Source organism: Rhodnius prolixus, unplaced genomic scaffold (genome assembly GCF_049639745.1).
Source record: "Rhodnius prolixus isolate KJV_2025 unplaced genomic scaffold, Rpr scaffold_9, whole genome shotgun sequence".
Taxonomy (NCBI): Eukaryota; Metazoa; Arthropoda; class Insecta; order Hemiptera; family Reduviidae; genus Rhodnius; species Rhodnius prolixus.
The window spans coordinates 18,087,347-18,107,576 of record NW_027411604.1 but is presented as its reverse complement, the minus strand read 5'-3'; the positions used below and the strand labels follow the sequence as shown (position 1 = coordinate 18,107,576).

Here is a 20,230-nt window from a genome sequence, read left to right as displayed (position 1 = left end):
AGGAGCATCAGCTATCTGTCGGAGGAGTTTTGACTGAAATGTTTGTACAGTCCGTATGTTTGTAGGTTTGGCTATGTTCTCTTTTACAATAGAAAAAGTTACCTCAAGATTAAACTAGTACCTCGTTTTTTACATCTTATACCTTAATAACTCATTTTCCAGATCCCTCCAAAATAAATGAACAGCAAAATACTATTTATCAAGTTTCGCAAAATTTCCTGAGGTAGGCAATTAATAGGAAACTACAAAATTCTGAAATAAAAAATAAAATAAAATAAGCCTCTATTTTATAATATAAGAAATCCGGTGAAGGTTTATAAGTAAAGGCGTGGCCTCTTTCATGTGGGCGTGGCCAGCAAACACTAGTATGCATCTTCCTATTGGCTGTACAAAACGCCTACATTTCACATCTTCAATCTTCATTCCGATTGGTCAATTCTTTATAACCCATTATTTCTCATTAAAACAACTCTTACAATTTTTTAATCAATTTTTCCCCCGTAGGTATTTGATAAATTAACAGAATATTCAATAAAAAAAAAAAAAATCATCAAAAATACAACAGAAATCGAGATTTTTCTGATGCAATATTCTCTGTTTTATGTTATTAATGCAAAGCGGATGTAGAAAGTTGAGAATATTGATTACTTTACTGAATAATAAAAAAGGAAACTGTGCACTTAGCTCACTTATAGATCCGCCATTTTCCAAGATTATTTGCAAATGGCTGACGCTCTGTCTCTCACAAAATTAGTCGCACACAGAGGATCTTAAGACGAGTATTTCCTATTTACTATTAAAAAAAAAGTTTAGTTTCAACCGAGACGAATATTTCAAACCGGTCTTTCAAAAAGTGAAGGAATACGTGCCTTATGAGGGGAAGGGATTAGCTATGCGGTTAGCATACTGGACTCCCACGCGGAGGTCCCGGGTTCGAATTCAGCTGCTGACCCTTAGATTTTTCTCTTCCTAGGAGCTTCTTACAGCTCACTGTCCGGTAATGGACAGTGTTGTCTGTAACGAGAGAAGCAGTGCACTGAAAACCTTAGATGATGACGCGCCTTAAATCATAAATGAATAAAAAATACGTGCCTTATGGTGTTTACCCTGTGAAGTAAAGTAAATAACTCAAATTTGACATAAATAATTTAGGATAGTCTCAAGGCCAGCTAAATGTGGTAGATACTAGTTGAAATGGATGAAAACAATGGAAACATTTAAAATAATTTGGTTTAAAACATCTTCTACTGCCATGAATCACTAATTTAATCATAGCAACAGCAATGGCTGTAAAGTCTACGCGGAAAATTCAAATTACACTAACTAAACGTGATTGCAGAGAAATCTGCTACTACCAGTGTGATATGTAAATTCTTAGATGAATAAACGAAAAAGTTTGTGTACCATCTCTACCGGGTGCATTATGAATACACTAGAGTGGAAGAAGTAGTTTACAAAAGTGTGGAGGAAGCAGAGCAAGCTTACAAATCAAAAGCTTTGTTAACAGACGGAACAGCGAACATATGAATAGAACATCGAGCAATGTTCTAAACTTTTCGTATTCCAACGAAAATTGGAAAAATACATTTCCCATTTTTTGTGTTTTCTAGCTTGTTTGTTTACATATCCCATAAATTTCTTACATAAAACAGTAGAACAAATAACCATTTTTTAATAAAAAACTAATTTCTTTTACCTTTCATGAATTTTACATTAATATTCAAACAACCCTGCTATGATTGGCTGCGCCATGATACCTTGCAAATCTTTCTCATTTTGGTTTTTTAAAAGAAATATATTTAGCGTGAACAGTTACACGACTTTGGCTTTTTCTTACCACAAATCTCAAGATTATACGAGGGGCACTACTTATATTATGAGCCTTGGCAACACTGAGTGTTGTCAGGTGCTATCTGACGTTTCCACTTGAAAGTTTGACATTTTTGACCATAACCTTCTTCAGAACGTTTTGTTATTTGAGCGCGATTTGTGTTGTTTACAGTCACTTGAAAATTGTGTCTCTGCGAAAAAATGGAATTAACTCGTGCAATGATTTATTACGACTTTCGACGTGGATTATCAAGACAGGAGTGCATCGATCAACTTACTTCCACTTTTGGCGATAAAGCCCCATCCTTTGCCACTGTGAAACGCTGGTATAACGAATTCAATCGTGGTCGTCGTTCGCTCACCGACGAAAGTCGTGAAGATCGTCCAAAATTAGTTGTTGTGTCAGAAAACATTGATGCTGTGCAAAAACTAATAATGCAAGATCGTCATGTGACATACTGTGAGATTGGGGCAACCTTAGGCATTAGTTCCACCAGTATATATAATATATTGCATGATCATTTAGCCGTGAAAAAGGTTTGTTCTCGTTGGATCCCACATAATCTGACAAAATCTAAAAAAGATGGCTCGTGTCGATTGGTGCAAACAAATGCTTAAGAAATACAATGGCGGTGCTTCAAAAGACGTGTATAAGATTGTAACAGGTGACGAATCATGGATATATGCGTATGAGCCTGAAACTAAACAGCAGTCGACTGTATGGGTGTTTCAAGATGAACCAAATCCAACAAAAGTTGTTCGCGCTCCAAGCACTTCGAAACAAATGGGCGCCTGTTTTTTCGGAAAAACTGGTCATGTGGCAACAGTGCGGACAATTCTGAATGGTACACAACCATTTGTTTGCCGCAAGTCTTCGATGAAATAAGGAAAACAAACAAGCGCCGTCGGATCATTCTTCATCAAGACAATGCCAGCTGTCACACATCTCGTCCTAACAACCGACTATTTGAGCACTCAAAAAATCGAATTAATGGGTCATCCGCCGTACAGTCCTGATTTGGCACCAAATGACTTCTTTTTGTTTCCGAACGTCAAGAATAAATTACGTGGACAACGATTTTCGTCGGCAGAAGAAGCCGTTGATGCATTCAAAAACCATGTTTTGGAGATGTCTCAAGCGGAATGGAAAAAATGCTTTGACAAGTGGTTCGAACGCATGCAGAAGTGTATAGATCATAAAGGAGAATATTTTGCAAAACAATAAAGTCATTTTAAATGACAAATTACTGTTTTTTTATTATTAGGCTCAAAATATAAATAGTGCCTCTCGTAACTTACAAATTTTCTCCAAATTCCGAATCTTTGAGTCATATTTGATTCTTACGAACATTACTGTTCATTACCGCGAGTTTGTAACCTGACATTACCCTGAAATGTAACCTTAAGGGAGGCGCCGAACTATTTTAAGTCAGTGAACAGTCTATTAATTTAGAAATTAATTAATAAAATAAATAATTATAAAGATTACTTGACAAACGCTCTAAGTTGATTCTAATGAACAAAAGAAAAATATATAATTCCCTTACTTCGCTGCCATATGGACATAAAGACTCAAATTATACGGGGGATAGCCAAACGAACTAATCTCAACCGAACTCCGAATCCTAAGAACCAAATCGGCGCCATTTTTTGTTCTCTAACCTCATCACTTACACACATAGTCCCTCTGTCAAAGACTTACGACTCCATTTCTCTTCTTAAAAAATTCTATTCCAAATTAGCTTCCCCATTAAAATCCACTTCTCGCAGAATCAGACATCGATATCTCCGTGACCATTTAATTGCATTTAACCAGCGGTAACAGCTGTTAGACTAACAGTGGTTGGTCGCCGTTCACGTTACCAAGCTAATACGTGCTTATGCACATACTTATGCATAATACGTACGTGCATTGTGTACATATATGCATATTCGCACATATTCATCATTTTTTTTTTTTACTAGTAATGCAGTAGAAAAACAAATTATCGTCAGTTGTCAAACCAATATTTACTATGTACACTTTTTGGAGATTTTGACTATTATGACTAGTTTACTAACCAAATTTTCGAATAAAAAGACTTCTATGTAACTCTAAGCATTATACGGTGAACTGTGGTCACTAAATATGCTCTATGCTTCAGCCAGAATATTGTCAAATAAAAACTAAGAAAACTAACGTAATCAAATAAGATTACGAGCATCTAACTACCAATTTACGAGTACATTAGAGTACTGAGTTAATCAAAATGGCTTCTGTAATAAATTATTTATTATTCAATAGCCAAGCAATTTTTATCGTTTAATGGTGTTAACCGTTAATATTTGGGAAATTCATTATAAATACAAAAAGGCTATGACTGAATCTAGTACTTTGATACTCAAATTTAAGATATTTCATAAAATTGGAGTTAATCGATTCGTTCAGTGAACGGCTCAATTAATGTAATAGCGGCCTTACAAAATACAAATTAAACAAGACGAATCAGATCTAAAAGGCTGTGGCAATGGAAATTCAATACAATGTGAAAGCTTGGTATTTGATCTGAATTGAAAACTTCTAAGAAGAATGTAAGGGTATAAAAGTTGCGCTTTAATTTAGACAAATAAGTTTTTAAGTGAAGTATCTCAAAGAATAAGAAGGGTGAATCTTATATACGAGTATTCAAAATTATAAACTAATTCATCCAACATAATACGAATTAATAATACTCGGCTAAGGGGGAACTTGAAGCCCTAGTTGTGGTGGACTTACAACTTCACTTCAACTAAAAGTTCTTTATTTATAAGTACTTGATTTAAAGTTAACTGAATTAAAATTAAGAAAGTTTTCAACTTAACTTCACAGTAATTACTTATCTTCTAAATTTCCATATTTTTCTTCAATGGATATTATTAGAAAAACGTTTATATAAAGCACGCACATGTACATATTATATATATGATTGTGCAACAGTAATGACCACATACACTAATTACCTCAATTACATATTCATCAAGTGATGGAGAGTAGCACCATTATTCCGTAACAGTTCAACTAATCAACTGCATTCAATTAGAGTACTAGCAGATTAGGGCAATCAAAATCAATAATCATATTCTTCTACCAACAAAAGGCTGTAATTTTTATTTTTTCTGTAATCGCAAAATATTGGGTTCAATATTACTCTAAAAATGTAGTTAAGGAAGTTTAAATTTTAATTACTATTTTCAATCACTAGTGGAAAAATAAAAAAAAAATTGACAACTTTATTTTTAAACTCGCATATTATAACTTATTTCCTTTAAATTGGGTCTTCATTGATCGTAACGAATATAATAAAGTTTGGTAAAGTTAAATCTCATAAATGTAAAGTTATTTATTTTAAAAGGAAGAAAGATTATTGCCAAATTCAATCATAACTTTTTATTTATTTGTTGCCCTTTCAACCTTGGGACTAAATTATCTTCACGGCTTACTCGATTGATAATTATAATATTTTGGTACATTGTTATATCTATGTAAGGTTAGTATGTCTTGTGTCATGTCTGCTTAATATCTTAAATTGACAATATTCTTTTTTCCATTTTTGATTAATTAATAAGTCACCAAATACTCAACAATATGGAGGGGGGGGGGGAGACAAATTCACGGCTACTTTGGTTTGGCTTCTAAAACCATAAAAAGTAAAGCTTAACACCAACTTCTTACAGGAAAAAACTGCTCTAAAACGAAATTCCCAACAGAAATGATCAAAGTAAAAGTTATACAATCTATGTGTGATCAGAATGTATATTGGAAAAATTCTAGAAACCATTTTACCAGAGTATTCGAATACAAAAAAAAAAAAAAAATAGAAAGTGAACAATCCATTGAATACAAAGAGATATTTCCGTTTCAGACATTTTTCTTTAAATTCGATTTTAGCTGTTCTTTATCTGTTCACAAAAAGTTAGGACCGTACTTTACAATAAAAATGGCCATTTGGAATGAATCTACAACCCCAACTCTTCTCTTAAAAAGTACCTTTTACGGCGACAGTGTTACCAATAAAAATAATAACTATATTGTATATTATAATGTATACAATTAGAACGTACAGTAAGTAAAAGAAAATTGTAGATCCGTAAAGAAGGAAGTTTAAAAACAATATTATACTGAAACTTTTCTTTTTGTTTTTAACAACTAATAATATGAAAATAAATAGTGATTATATGTTCAAATGGATTGACAAACTGATAACTCCAAAATAGCAATTAAATTTGTTACTCAAATTGCAAATATGATGAAAATTGATTTAGCAAAAATGCCAATTTATACAATAAATTTTGTGATTTCTTTTGTTTTATCGCGAAAAATAGTTTAAATAAATTTTATTACGTAAATTACTGAATCATGCGAATGTTTCACACAAGACATATAATTTATACTGAACAAATGTCCGCGTAAAATCTGTTACCATCTACTTACTTGTAGAGGGAATTGTGGGGGGAAAAAAAAAAACAGGTACGGTGAACTTCATAAACTCTCGGTATCAGTTTATGTGCAAAGAAAAGATCTTCATGCAGGAGGGGATGAGGGAAATGCAATCATTTTGGAAAATATTCCTTTTTTACGAGAATAATGAAAGTATAAAATCGTTTTGAAAGAAGCTAGCCCCCATCTGGTGGCTAGGAAAGAAGACGAATAGTGGCTATAAAAGTGGCATTAGAAGCGCAGGCAATATAGGGTACTCGGTGAGTATACCCCGGTAATGGCCATTTCTATACCATCTATCTTCTAACACTTCTCTTCTTAAATTTCCTTCTTTTTAAAGGTAAATAATCGAACAGATATTTATTTATCAAATTTTCAAATTTATAGTTAACTATCGCAAATATACTATTTTGCTTATGTTTAAGTTCTCGACCATTATTTTCATTATCATTAAAAAAGTTTGTACTTAAGTCATTAAATAAATACATAAAGAACAAATGGCAATTGTAGAAAGGTTTTAAGAATGCAAATGTCAATGGAGCAGTAAAATCAACTTCACTTTGAAGAATTTTAGTTCTAAAATAACGTAAATGCAATAAACAAAATGAAATAATATACAATCCACAAACTACAAATACTGTTAAATAAATTAATAATAATAATTAATAAGTCACAGCAAACTAAATCAAAGAAAAGAGAATCACAGTAACTTGAATAAATAAAATTTTAAAACCACCATATGAGAATTTAATAAAAAATAAAATAATTCTTTAGGAAGTAAAGTAAAATTGTAATTGTGACTAACCTTAAAAAAGTTGAAGTAAAATTTTAGAATAGATATGAACTATTGTTTTTCCAAAATTGAGTAGTAAACCTTTCAGATGATTTAGAATAAAGCACTTTTCTTATAAATAAATAGTAAACAAAACAGTGAATAACCTGGAGAAGTGATTGAAAACAATACAAAAGCTAGTAACCGAAATATCCGCTAGATGGCATTCGCTGTACTAGTTGACCATGTTTTCATTACAACCTACTGACCATTGGACTGCAATATTTCATGAAATGAATGTTATGAACAATAAAATATGATTAGCATAATTCCTCTCTGCCAGGCCAGTGTAGCAGAATATCATAACATTTCTTTCGCCTACCGTTTTTGTGAGTAACAACATTTATTTGGATTATTCGCTTAATATTTTTCATTGGGTTTATATTTTTTTTTGTGTATAGTTATCATTTAATTTTAAGTTGCAACTATTATAATAAGTATTTTACAATTAAGATTTATTTCTATTTTCTATTTCTAGTTATTTTTATTTCATTATTCTGGATGTTAAATAAGTAAAAGTGTTTGTTTCAATTCATTTTAATCTAAGTGAGATAGTTTCGTGTAAGCTTCCTTTCGCCTATGCTCTTCCATCTCTAAAGAGTTATCTCCCTAAAGGTTATATTTATTTGGAGCTATCTAGGATTACCGTGCTCAGATAGCTTCGGCTGTACATACCCAATTAGATCAATTTTTGTGCTGATTCTTGAATATAACCAGGTCATCAACTATATTTTAAACATAACTACTTATAGGTTACTATTTTAGTTCTGGTAACTGTAAAGATAGTTCGAAAATGAAAATTAAGTTCATGTTGAATTATTAAATATGAAAATTTAACAAAATCTTCAATCAGAATCACCACTTTTCTTGTGCTTCAATGAAGATGTAAGGAAAAATTATAATTAATATGGCAAACGATATTTACAGCTAATCTTTCTTTAAAAGAAATGGGGAATCGGTAGATCGTTTACCCTTAGAATGTTACAAAATGCAGAAGATTCGGTGTTTTGGTGTAAAATGTTATCACTATCCAAACAATTTGGTGCAGTCTAAACAAGATTGAAGCGTGATCATGAGATAAAAATAAATATGCGTAGTACGACGGATAATATTAGAATTATTAATACATTGGGAAACTGGGCTAAACCTTATTAGATCTTATGTGGGTAGGTGACTTACCGGTGGGTGACTGGAGTTGTCCAGGCGAAGGCAGTCCAATGGGAGGCAACTGGAACTGGGGTGCATGGTTGGACGTCACCTGCAGCGGGTGTATCGGCTGCATGCACACCAGCGGCGTACCCTCGTACACTGAAACATCCCAATAATACATTGAAATAATTCTAGGTATGGACAATATAATGTTTTGATGGGTGAGACAATCCCGTTTCTTCAGGGATCTTAAGCATCCATGGGTGAGGGTATATTTTAATCTTAACTAAACGCACAAACTCCACACTGACAGGCTTTACAATGACAAGGCAATATCCACAGGTAATCTTCACAGCTCATCTGATCAATAAATCATCAGTCTAGGGTAACTTGACTGGCCAGTTGAAGACGTTTTTGTGAATGCCTTAAATGAGAATGTGATTTGTAGAATAGTCCATTTTAGAATGCTTGGAAAGTATCAATTAAACATTTTAATTTGCTCAGAAATGTGAAAGTGAAATACTACTTCCTAGCATGAAATGCAAATGAAATCATTTAATGAGATATACTTTAAATGTTCATTATTGTTCAAGTAAATAATAACTGTATACTATTAATTATATTATAATTAGAATATATTTTAATAAAACAACAGAAAAAAGATGAAAGAAAGTAAAATGGCCAAACAAAACAAAATACGTAAACAAACGTTAATCAATGTTTCTAAGCAGAGAACCACCGTACACGTATGCTATCTAGCGGGCAAGTTTGTAGTTATTAGTTCGTCACTACGCCGATAGGTAGCATGACCAGTAGGTTTTGCTACATTTATTTGCCTGAAAATTGAGATAATTTTTTTATTTTTGTTCTGTTCATCATTTTATCTATTATTATAATTACTGTTATTATTATTATAAAAGAACTATATATTATAATTTCAAGAAAATCAGTTCTAATATTAAGGAATTAAAAGTAACTGTTACAAAATAGAGAAAAGTAAGCAAACTTTGGAATTTAATGCATAGAAATTAATTTAATGACAGTTTTTAGAATTGTAAAATTTTGATTTATTACTTTATTTTGCATTATAAGGAATTATTACGATTCAAACAACTTTCTGAAATTGATTTTCAATTCAATGGCGGCTCATGATTAGGTTTTCCTCAAAAGAATAAAAAAAAGGATCAACATCTATTAATTTATCCTTTAATTAGGAGTATGAATTAAAAAAGAAAAATCAACCCCAAGGAATAGGAAATATTAATAGCAGATAAAACGCTGTAGGTGATAAAATACTTCTTAATAAATTTGTAGTAATATAAATTAACTGACTTCTGGTGTGCGGCGGAAGGCCAGTAGATATGGTGCCTGGATGGGGTGCGGACAGTTGGCCGGGCAAAGTTCCAGCGAGAGTGCCAGACAAACTTCCAGGCAATGTCCCAGGTAACGGCGAAGTTGGGCTATCCAGTAGTAGTATTCCTTTTTGAACGAGTTCATCTCTTGGCGCGCGTACGGAGATTTTCCTTTCCAACGCTGAGAACACAAATAAAAGTTAATATTAAAATTAGCACAGTTTATTAAGGTTAGTATTTATTTTGAAGGTGACCTTTACACTAATTAATATTTTACATTTTAAAGTGTTTTGAAATATTTACATCCCTTTATTAGTACTATGCAAAATTCATTAAATCACATCTTTTCTACTTGTTCCTGGAAATTATAAAGCAGAAATCCCCTTCTTGAGTACTTTTATATCTTCTCTCACTCCTGATTTAGGGAATACTGCAATCGTATTGCAAATTTTCGTAACCGATTTTCTATTGGCATTTGTCAAGTTTTGAAACATTCCCAGCGTCCCAGCCAGGGTGCCATTTTTGTATCTAGAAATCAGATCTTGGTGAGCAATGATAACAATGCAATATAGTACATAGAATTTGCTGTAAGCAACAAGGATAACCCAGTGATAACATCCCCTACACTTACTCCCTGATCCTAGTCTTCAGAGTGGAAATCCTAAGTCCACTATCTTTTAAGACATCCAGGATTGTTACCTGGAAGTATCCTGGGTAAAGATGGGATTCTAAGTGAAGTTTAGGTTTTCTGTAACGGGTATGAGCAACTTGTGGGACGATAGGAATGTTTAGATCTGTCTGGATGGTTTGATTTGAGATTATAGGAAGCATTTAGCTAGGATGGAGCTAAGAATTTCAGATTGCAAGGGTTGGATTCTTTGATCCATAGTTCAGTAACACGTAAATCCACACGAGCTTTACAATACTTTCGTAAGTAAGTCTATTGTAATCCAAGTAAAGTTTAAATTTGTTTTCTAGCAGTCTATTAAGTTGTTGGAAGGTTCTTATGAGTTCTGTTCTCTCTAAAATCAAAACTGAATTTTTTATTTCAAAATAATATGTAATAAGGATTTGCTGTAATGTATACGTTGGCTTGGATTAAAACTGTCCGGTAGGACAGTTGTATAAGGGTTAATCATCAAAAACTGCACGAAAAAGCGTAACGTTGAAAAACACCCAACTTTGACAATTTTTTTCTCTTTTTCTATAAAAGATAAAATTCTCAAATTTTCTTTAAATTATAGGGCAAATCCTCCTTTATAACTGTAATTTTTTTGCAACAACCCAGATCTAATAGATTTTGAGAAAAAGGTTGAATTTTCAAAAATTGTTCTTGTTTTTTTTTTTTTTTTTTTTTTTTTGCGCATCGACTGCTAAGGTCATTAGCGCCTCTTGTTGTTGTTGTTACCTTTTTGTAATATATGACCAGTAATTATCTAATGACGTTGCAAATTTAACTTTGTTATACTGCTCTGAAGTCTGGGCTTCTGGAATATTCAGCATAGCTTGTAAAAAAAAGAAGTCCAGCTAAAATTTGATAAATCTACACCCAACTAGCTTATCAAACTTTTCTGTATAATATCGATTAAGTTTGGATATCCGCGGTTTATAACTGGTAACCTAATCTAAGACCATAACTAACAAGCAGCATTAGAGGGCGTTACCACCAAAATTATCATCTATCACAGTTAAGAGAAAGAATTCAACAGCATTGTCTCGAACTATCTGTTACCGTTAGACATGGAGTGAATTACTGCTACACTAATAGATATCTCCCCATTATGATCCAGCTGGGTGAAAATGATTTCCAATTGGAGGTCCAGTTGTCCAGAGTGGGGCATCGTGGCCCAGTTATGGACGAGAAGTTATTTTTCTTTTCAAGAATTAGACTAAACTATCTGCACTATTCTAAACTATTTGTAGCCTCCATGAATATGAATGCCTTGACAAGTTTTCTGGTAATGTTTAACTTTAATGGATTCCTACCAAAACATTTGCTACCATTAAATGTTTCGGGTACAGAATTAGGAGAGATATTTTACTTCAATTAATGTTAGTATTTATTCGGCTAAGTTAGAACATTTGGCTACAGTAAATCCATTGAAATCAAAACTTGTTTTATATTATTCACAATTTATCCACACATATCTGTGCTATCGATTCTTTCTAAATTAAAAGGAAGTGAAATAATTAAAATTTGTGTACGATTAAATAACTATCGATAAAACTGAAGAGTAAATGTAAATAATTTCCAAATTTATTGTCACATATTAGTATATGGAATCGATGTTCAAAACATCGACCAGTTTACTTGACAATATTTACCTAATAAATTATCTAGAAGGCAATTCAAAATGGACATTACGGCCAGTCCACTTGCCAAGAATTCTCTCCGTGACTAGAAACCTTTAATACATAATCTGGGCACGGCAAATACGAGGTGTGGCTATTAAATAACGAGACTGATGATGCTACAGAAGAACTATGCTTGCGCTAAATCCCTACGACCGACAGCTGTGCAGCGTAAAGCCTTCTCTTTCGATTGTAGCGTCTCACGTGTTTGTACAGAAATCTGTCTGACCGGAACCGTCGTTTGTGTAAGAGGTGTTAGTTTCATTTTGCCGAAAACATGATACTACGCATGTAGTAGAGCAACGAATTGTCGTGAAATTTCACATGAAACTTGGTAAAACTGCTACTGAAACTTATCTTTTATTAAAAGAAGTTTATGGCGATGAATGTTGTATCACGTGCGCGAGTTTTTGAGTGGTTCAAGCGTTTCCAAGATGGCCGAGAAGATGGTCGGAGATGATGACCGCCCGGGTCGCCCTTTCACGTCCAAAACGGATGGAAAATACCGATTATAATTAATCAACATTACTACCGTGAGGTGCTAGCTCAACTCCTTGAAAGAGTAAGGAAAAACGACCCGATTTGTTGAAGAACAAGTCATGGGTTCTCCATCAAGATAGCGCGCCGGCTCACACTACATTGTCTGTCAAGACGTTTCGAGCCAAGTACAACTTCCCAGTATTAGTCCATCCGCCTTATTCGCCTGACCTGGCCACCATGTGACTTTTATCTGTTCCCTAAAGTCAAATTTGCATTAAAAGGAACACGATTTCAATCCGATGAAGCTGTGAAAGAAAAAGCGGCACGCGTCATGCAGGAGCTCACAGAAAAAGACTTCCAGCACTGTTTCGAACAATGGTAGATTCTCATCTACTTGGAGTACAATAGAATTACTTACGTAAGTATTTTAAAGCTCGTGTGGATTTACGTGATACTGAACCACGGATCAAAGAATCCAATCCTTGCAATCCGAAATTCTTAGCTAAATGCTTCCTATAATCTCAAATCAAACCATTAAGACAGATCTAAACATCCCTATCGTCTCACAAGTTGCTCATACCCGTTACAGAAAACCTAACCTTCACTTAAAATCTCATCCTTACACAGGATACTTCCAGATAACAATCCTGGATGTCTTAAAAGGCAGTGGACTTGGGATATCCTCTCTGAAGACTAGAGTCAGGTAGTACGAGTGTAGAGTGTAGAGGATGTTATCACTGGGTAACTCTTACACTTCGAGAGTGTGGTGGACATTGTTTTGTTATTCTTGTTGCTAACAGTGCAATGATGCGCTGCTGCTACAGCACCCTGCTGGGTCTGGGCGTCATCTAGAACGTATAGCCATTTCTATTCATTCTCGGCTTCCTCCCCCCCGAACATCCTGAGATCATCCTCAACATCATCCAAGCATCTTAGCCTCGGACTTCCTCTTAATCTTTTACTGGCCTACCCAATATCATCTTTTTAGACAGCCATCTGAAATTCGTTTCATATTTTATGCTTCCGAAACGTGGGCAAGAATTAATTTTTTGAATACAATATTTCTTAAAAAAATCAAAATAAAAAAATATATTCATTTCATTAGTTGTAGCTGAAGCATTTAAATAAAAATTTTTAAAGAAATTACTTACATCTAGATGCAGCTTCAAATTTTTCCGATTTCTTTTTTCGTTTCCATTTCCAGGGTTTGAAAAGTCGTCCAAATGCTGAAAATTTACTTTTCCGTTCAAGAGGTGGAGTGGCAGAGCCGAGGCTGTTTGTTCGTATCGCAGCTCCATTCGCCTTCTTCCCTGGAAATTATAATTTCTAAGTTAATATTTTTTATTTTTTTTCCATAAAATTGTCACTTAATAATAACTGCGACAAAGGGCTTAACTTATTTATTTGTAAAATGAAAAATAGATGGTCAACACGAATTTGGAAAAAGTCTTAGTCATTGATCAAAACATTATTTGATAAAATTATCACACATTTAAAATTGATCGTTGACATTTGAATAAAAAAGAAATATTCAAGCATGTTGTAAGCAGTGGCAACTTCAAAACTCGAAACTAATAAGTAACTGCTAAATATCAAGTATACGGGAATATGATTCCGTATTCGGAGGGAGTCCAAGAATAACAAGAATCTCCAGATCCTTGCACATAATTCCCAACTACATTACGAAGTCGTAAGAGTTAACTTGGGGATCACGGCTCTTGATAAACCAAACCCAGAAGACCCTTTTGAGAAGTACTACTACTACTACTAATAATAATAATAATAAGTGTTTATTGGAACAGAACATTATACCAATCCATACTAAAATAAAATAAAAAATACACTTTTCGACAATGGACATACGTCCGTCTGCCTAGTTAGTCTTTAACTTACAGAATATATATAAAATGAAAATAAATAAGAAAAAGCAACTTAAATTAACTTATAACATAACTCAAACATAAAATGAGACCTAGGGAGAATAATAATAAAACAATATTAATAATAATATCATATTTACACTATATATATACGAGGTGTGTTCAAAAAGTAACGGGAATTTTCGTTTTTTGAAAAAAATATTTATTTATTCATCTACATTAATATTGTCGCCTTCAAAGTAGTCCCCTTCGCATACAATACACTTGTGCCAGCGCTTTTTCCAATCCTCGAAACACTTCTGAAACTCGATCTTTGTGATAGCTTTCAGCTCTTTCAGCGATTCGCTTTTAATGTCATCTATGCTTGTAAAACGACGGCCTTTTAATGTTCTCTTTATGTTTGGAAATAGAAAAAAGTCACATGGAGCCATGTCTGGCGAATATAGAGGCTGGGGCATCGTTAAAGTTTTGTTTTTGGCCAAAAATTCACGAACAAGCAATGAAGTGTGAGCAGGTGCATTATCGTGGTGCAAAATCCATGAATTGTTTTGCCACAAATCCGGGCGTTTTTTTCGGATTGCTTCACGCAAACGGCGTTGAACTTGTAGGTAGTACTCCTTATTGATTGTTTGACCTTGTGGCAAGAATTCATGATGCACTATGCCATTAAAATCGAAGAACACAGTGAGCATAACCTTCACATTCGACCGCACTTGTCAAGCCTTTTTCGGTCTTGGCGATCCAGAATGCCTCCACTGGGACGATTGAGCCTTAGTTTCGACATCATATCCGTAAACCCCTGTTTCGTCACCTGTTATAATACGTTTCAGTAGATCCGCATCGTTGTCGACTTCATTGAGTGACTCTTGAGCAACTTCCATTCTCCGCTGTTTTTGTTCGAAATTCAACAATTTTGGAACGAATTTTGCTGCCACACGTTTCATACCCAAAACATCCGAAAAAATTTCATGGCATGAGCCAATTGATATGGCAACATCATCAGCGACTTCTCTGATTGTGATTCGGCGATCGTTCATAACCATTTCTTTCACTTTTTTCACGTTTTCATCGGTTGTTGATGTGCTTGGACGTCCAGGTCGTTCGTCATCTTCAAAGTTTTCGCGGCCATCTTGGAAACGCTTATACCACTCGTAAATCCTTGTTTTACTCATAGCAGACTCACCATAGGCCTTTATTAACATTTCACACACTTTATTTCATTTTTTACGCAAAATTTAATACAAATTCTTTGATCCATTTTTTTTAACAAACAAAAATCGCCAAGCTCGAAAAACACGTCTAACCTTAACGGCTGCCACTTAAGAAGTAAACAATGAATATTACTGAAAATTTTATCGTACTTCAGGGGCATGTGTACCAACATAATAAAAAAAAAAATTTTACAATCAGACTCTCCAAACCCGCGAAATTTAAAAATTCCCGTTACTTTTTGAACACACCTCGTATATATATTTTTATCCATTGTACTGGGCAACCAGAAAATCTCTGTATGTGGATGCAGCCCTCACATACCCACAAAGTCTATCCCAATCCTTCCCGTTTAAGTATTCTAGTAGGTCTTCTTTGGACAGTTGAACCTTCCCAAAATACCTCACTCTATATTCGGCAAGAATTGGACAGACGGCCAGAAAATGGAGAGTATCCTCTTTAGCTTTTAAATTGCACATGGTACAATCCCAGTTGGCTTTAGTGGACCATGGTCTATAGTTTAGACCCAGCATATGACATCTCGTCCGGAACACTAACCTAATTGTTGATAGCTTCTGCTCATCTGAAATGTATGACTCATAATCCACACATGAGAGCAGCTCTTTATAAAGACTGTAGCGTTCCGAACGGGATGCCAACGCCATCATTTCCTCACCATGACCACGACCCACCAGCTCCACAATCCTACCCATTCTGACGGACAGTTCCTGGACATTACCGCATACTATTTCTTTGTCGTACTTCCCAGCGAGGTCCAGCCACGTCCTGTACCAATACAATTTTCTTTCCAGTACTACTAATAAATGGCTTTCTTCAAGTCTTAATCCACTTTTATTGGTCGGTCTTGGTCGTTGTTTTCAAAGCGTATAGTGGGTACCCTGGCACCAGGTAAATGTACTTCCTACGCTGGAGGGCTGGTGAATGCCACAATATCTGGATGAGCACCACTGTCCGCGCAACAGACCCGATAATGGTTCAAGTACCATTTACTTTTCGTTACTTCTCTTAGTTTTTTTAAATAAAAACATTACAGAAGTTTTGCCACCAATTCGAACTGAAAAAACGCTGATTTGCTGAATCTACAGCTCGTTATTAGTAACGACAAAAAAGAAATAGTAATACTTCGTAAATAGTGAGACTTTATTTTTAAACTTTCAGCAGCTGGATTCGAACCCGAGACCTTCGCGTGGGATTCAAATACGCTAACCGCATAGCTAAACTCCACCCTAACGTATAAGGTAATATTCCTATTTTAGCAGCAGAGAATTTCTCATCGGTGTCTTTTTATTGAGCTCTAAACCAATGGCAATAAAAATAGTAGAAAAGTCAGTACCAACTGTAATAAGTAATAATTTAAAGAAGAAAGATTAAGAGATAATAAAAAACTATTATGAATAATTGAAAATAAACCACAGCAATATTGTACAAAAATAATTTAGTCGCGTGATCTAAAAACTTTGAACTTATTTAGAGATAAATTAGCAAAGCACTTATAGCGTTTTAAGTTTCTAAAGATAACTTAAGTAGAAAGATAAACTATTGAGTTTAAAAGATAAAGTTTGAATTTGAAAGAAACGAGCCAAACTTGCGATAAAACTTTTTTGTATGGCCACTTATAGTCAGGGAATAGTTTTATATAACTAATTTATTTATCTGTTAACACGTTTTCACAGCATTAGTTTAGCACTTCATCACTTTCACTTAGTCCAGTAAATATGAGGATGTATTGTAATCGGGGAAGGTTGCCGCACAATTTCTACCATCTTTTGGGAAAAGAAGTACTCAGTCTATATTAGTTGGATTGGTTGGAATAAATATGCGCTTGGCTGTGCCATACAATCCAAATCTGATCCGAAAATTCCAAATCTGTCCAAAATTACTGCACTAATTTCAACGTTCATTCAGTGTCATCTTATAAGCGGGCATGAGTATTAACGATGGTACAGTGAAAGCTAAAATTCTCACTTTTCAACATATAATGTTTTATAGCATATTCTGCTAATTTATCAAATACCTACGAGGTAAAAATTGGTTAAAAAATTGTAAAGTTAGTTTTAGGTAGAAATAATTAGTACCAAATAAAAGGGTCGTTTGAAAAGTCCGTGCAAAAATAAAAACTACTTAATTTTTTGGGGTAAACCTTTTTTATTTTTCAACATAGTCTCCTTTTAGGCATATACACTTCGTCCAACGCTGCTCTAGTTTGTTGATCCCTTCCGAATAATAGGATTTGTCCAAGTCTGAAAAATAGCCATTCGTTTCTGCAATCACCTCCTCGTTTGAATAAAATCTTTTCCCGCCAGCCATTTCTTCATATTGGGGAACAAATAGTAGTTCGAGGGAGCCAAGTCCGGAGAATAGGCGGGATGTGAAACGAGTTGGAACCCTATTTCCATTAATTTTGCGACCACAACTGCTGAAGTGTGAGCTGGTGCGTTGTCGTGATGGAAAAGGACTTTTTTGTGGGCCAATCGTGGGCGTTTTTCAAACGGTCCAATAACGATGAATAATATGCACCTGTAATAGTTTTACCCTTTTCCAGATAGTCTATGAGGATTATTCCTTGCGAATCCCAAAAGACAGTCGCCATAATCTTTCCGGCCGAAAGAACGGTCTTCGCCTTTTTTTGGCGCAGATTCCCCCTTGGTCTCAGGAGTGTAGTGATGTATCCATGTTTCATCCACAGTGACGAAACGACGCTTAAAGTCCTGCGGATTCTTCTGGAACAGCTGCAAACCGTCCTTACACGATTTCGTTTTTGGTCAAGCGTGAGCAATCGCGGCACCCATCTTGCGGATAGCTTTGTCATGTCCAAATGTTGATGCAAAATATTATGTACCCGTTCATTCGAGATGCCCACAGCACTAGCAATCTCACGCACCTTCACTCTTCTGTCATCCATCACCATATCATGGATTTTATCAATGATTTCTGGAGTAGTAACCTCAACAGGGCGTCCAGAACGTTCAGCGTCACTTGTGCCCATATGGCCACTCCGAAAATTTTGAAACCACTTATAAACTGTTCTAATCGAAGGTGCAGAGTCACCATAATGTTTATCAAGCTTCTCTTTAGTCTCCTCAGGCGTTTTGCCTTTCATAAAGTAGTGTTTAATCAACACACGAAATTCTTTTTCGTCCATTTTTTTGAAAATCACTCGACTTCCTCGATTCAAACGAATGCTAAACACAAAGAAATAGGCCGATCTGGCTGAAACTTGGTGTGTGTTCTTCCAAGAGATGCTACTAACTAAACATAACCTCGATACGCGCCAGTGGTGCTATCTCTCTGACTTTGCACGGACTTTTCAAACGACCCTCGTATATGGCCATTCACAGTGAAGATGTGAAGAGGTGTGTGTTTAGGCTGTCCAATGAGAGTGCCGGACTTCCTACACTGACCACGCCCTTATTATGGAAACACGCCTCGTTCTAATGGCGGGCATATAAGCTACTTTCCAGCATTTCTTGTGCGATTATCTTCTTATATTTCATAATATTACTGCACTAATTTCAACATTCATTCTTCAAATGAATTTTTCTCAATATTAAGTGTTGTCCAAAAGTGGACGAGAAGTTCAGTACGTACTAAACAATACATTTATTTTCTACGATTGATAGTAGGCAATGAGAAAATGGAACAAAAAAACTATGTTCAAGCTGGTAGAAGAAATTTTAATAAGAACCATTCATTCTAGACCGGTAAGCGGTAACCGGATTTATAAAAAGAGAAGCCAGAACTATTATTATACAACGCATTCTAATCAAGTTATGTTAAACCGGTGTCGGATATACTGTAAACACACCCATGTACAAGTAATTTGATCTGCTACAACTGGCATCATGTTCATGACAGCTGAGATATACATATATTGGAAATCATTGATACAGAAATAAAACCATATTTAATTTCATACTTTCAAATCTCTGTTTAAGATAGAACTGTCGGTTGATTTACCAAATCCTAGCAAGAAATTCTTTGTCAAAGGACTTTTAATTCAAATTTTTAGTTTTTAGTATCGTTTTTTTAGAGCTGTGGGGTTCAACCAAACGCTTCAATCTCCAAAGGATTCAGTCTCTTCAATCTAAAATGCTTCGAATTGTAAACGCTCCCCATTTTATATCTCCAACCTGACTATACACATTGACCTTAACATTCCTTTTATCACCGAAGTTGCTAAACCACAATACAGAAAACTCCACTTCTGCCTGCAATCTCATATAAATCCTCAAGCTCCAAAATCTCTCTTCTAGAACTCTTCCTTGATAACCCGGACAAGACGTCTTAAAAGACAGTGTGGCCACGTGATCTCCTCTCAAGTGAAGAGAATGACTAACCATCTAATGTTTTGGAGTGTTACCACAGGGTAACTTCTCCACTTGTTACCTTATCATTTGTTACTCTGTTATCACTGTTACTTATAACGCTAACGCGCTGATTGTAGCATAAATAAACGCAAAAAAAAAAAGTATCGTTTTTTTACCTTCACTTACGTGTTTCTGGTTGAGAGTATTTAATTGGAAAACGGATTTAATATTTCTTTTAGGTGACATCAGGGGGCCCGACATTAAATCTTTGGTTACCACTTTATTGAGAGGTGGTAAAAAGTAATAAAGTAAACGAAATAAGTTGGATATTTCTTTTTTTTTAATTGACTTTTTGATCACAA

The 20,230-nt window shown here is 34.7% G+C and overlaps 1 protein-coding gene and 1 long non-coding RNA gene across 24 annotated transcripts in view; one reads left to right on the top strand and one right to left on the bottom strand.

The window, feature by feature from the left end:
* Positions 1–20,230, bottom strand: part of LOC141453943 (phosphatase and actin regulator 2) — a 365,561-nt gene that overhangs the window by 104,516 nt on the left and 240,815 nt on the right. For all 16 annotated transcript variants that reach the window (XM_074127585.1, XM_074127588.1, XM_074127589.1 and 13 more), the window contains 3 exons: positions 13,603–13,761; positions 9,600–9,800; positions 8,298–8,426 (listed from right to left, as the gene is read on the bottom strand). In XM_074127585.1, the coding sequence (XP_073983686.1) occupies positions 8,298–8,426; positions 9,600–9,800; positions 13,603–13,761 (489 nt within the window). The remainder of the gene's footprint in view (positions 1–8,297; positions 8,427–9,599; positions 9,801–13,602; positions 13,762–20,230) is intronic.
* The window catches only part of LOC141453951 (uncharacterized), a 52,188-nt gene continuing 38,611 nt past the window's right edge, over positions 6,654–20,230 (top strand). For 2 of the 8 annotated variants that reach the window (XR_012458328.1, XR_012458329.1), the window contains exon 1: positions 6,654–7,447. This is a non-coding gene — a long non-coding RNA (uncharacterized lncRNA). The remainder of the gene's footprint in view (positions 7,448–20,230) is intronic. The other 6 variants (XR_012458326.1, XR_012458327.1, XR_012458332.1 and 3 more) reach the window with 5 other exon arrangements.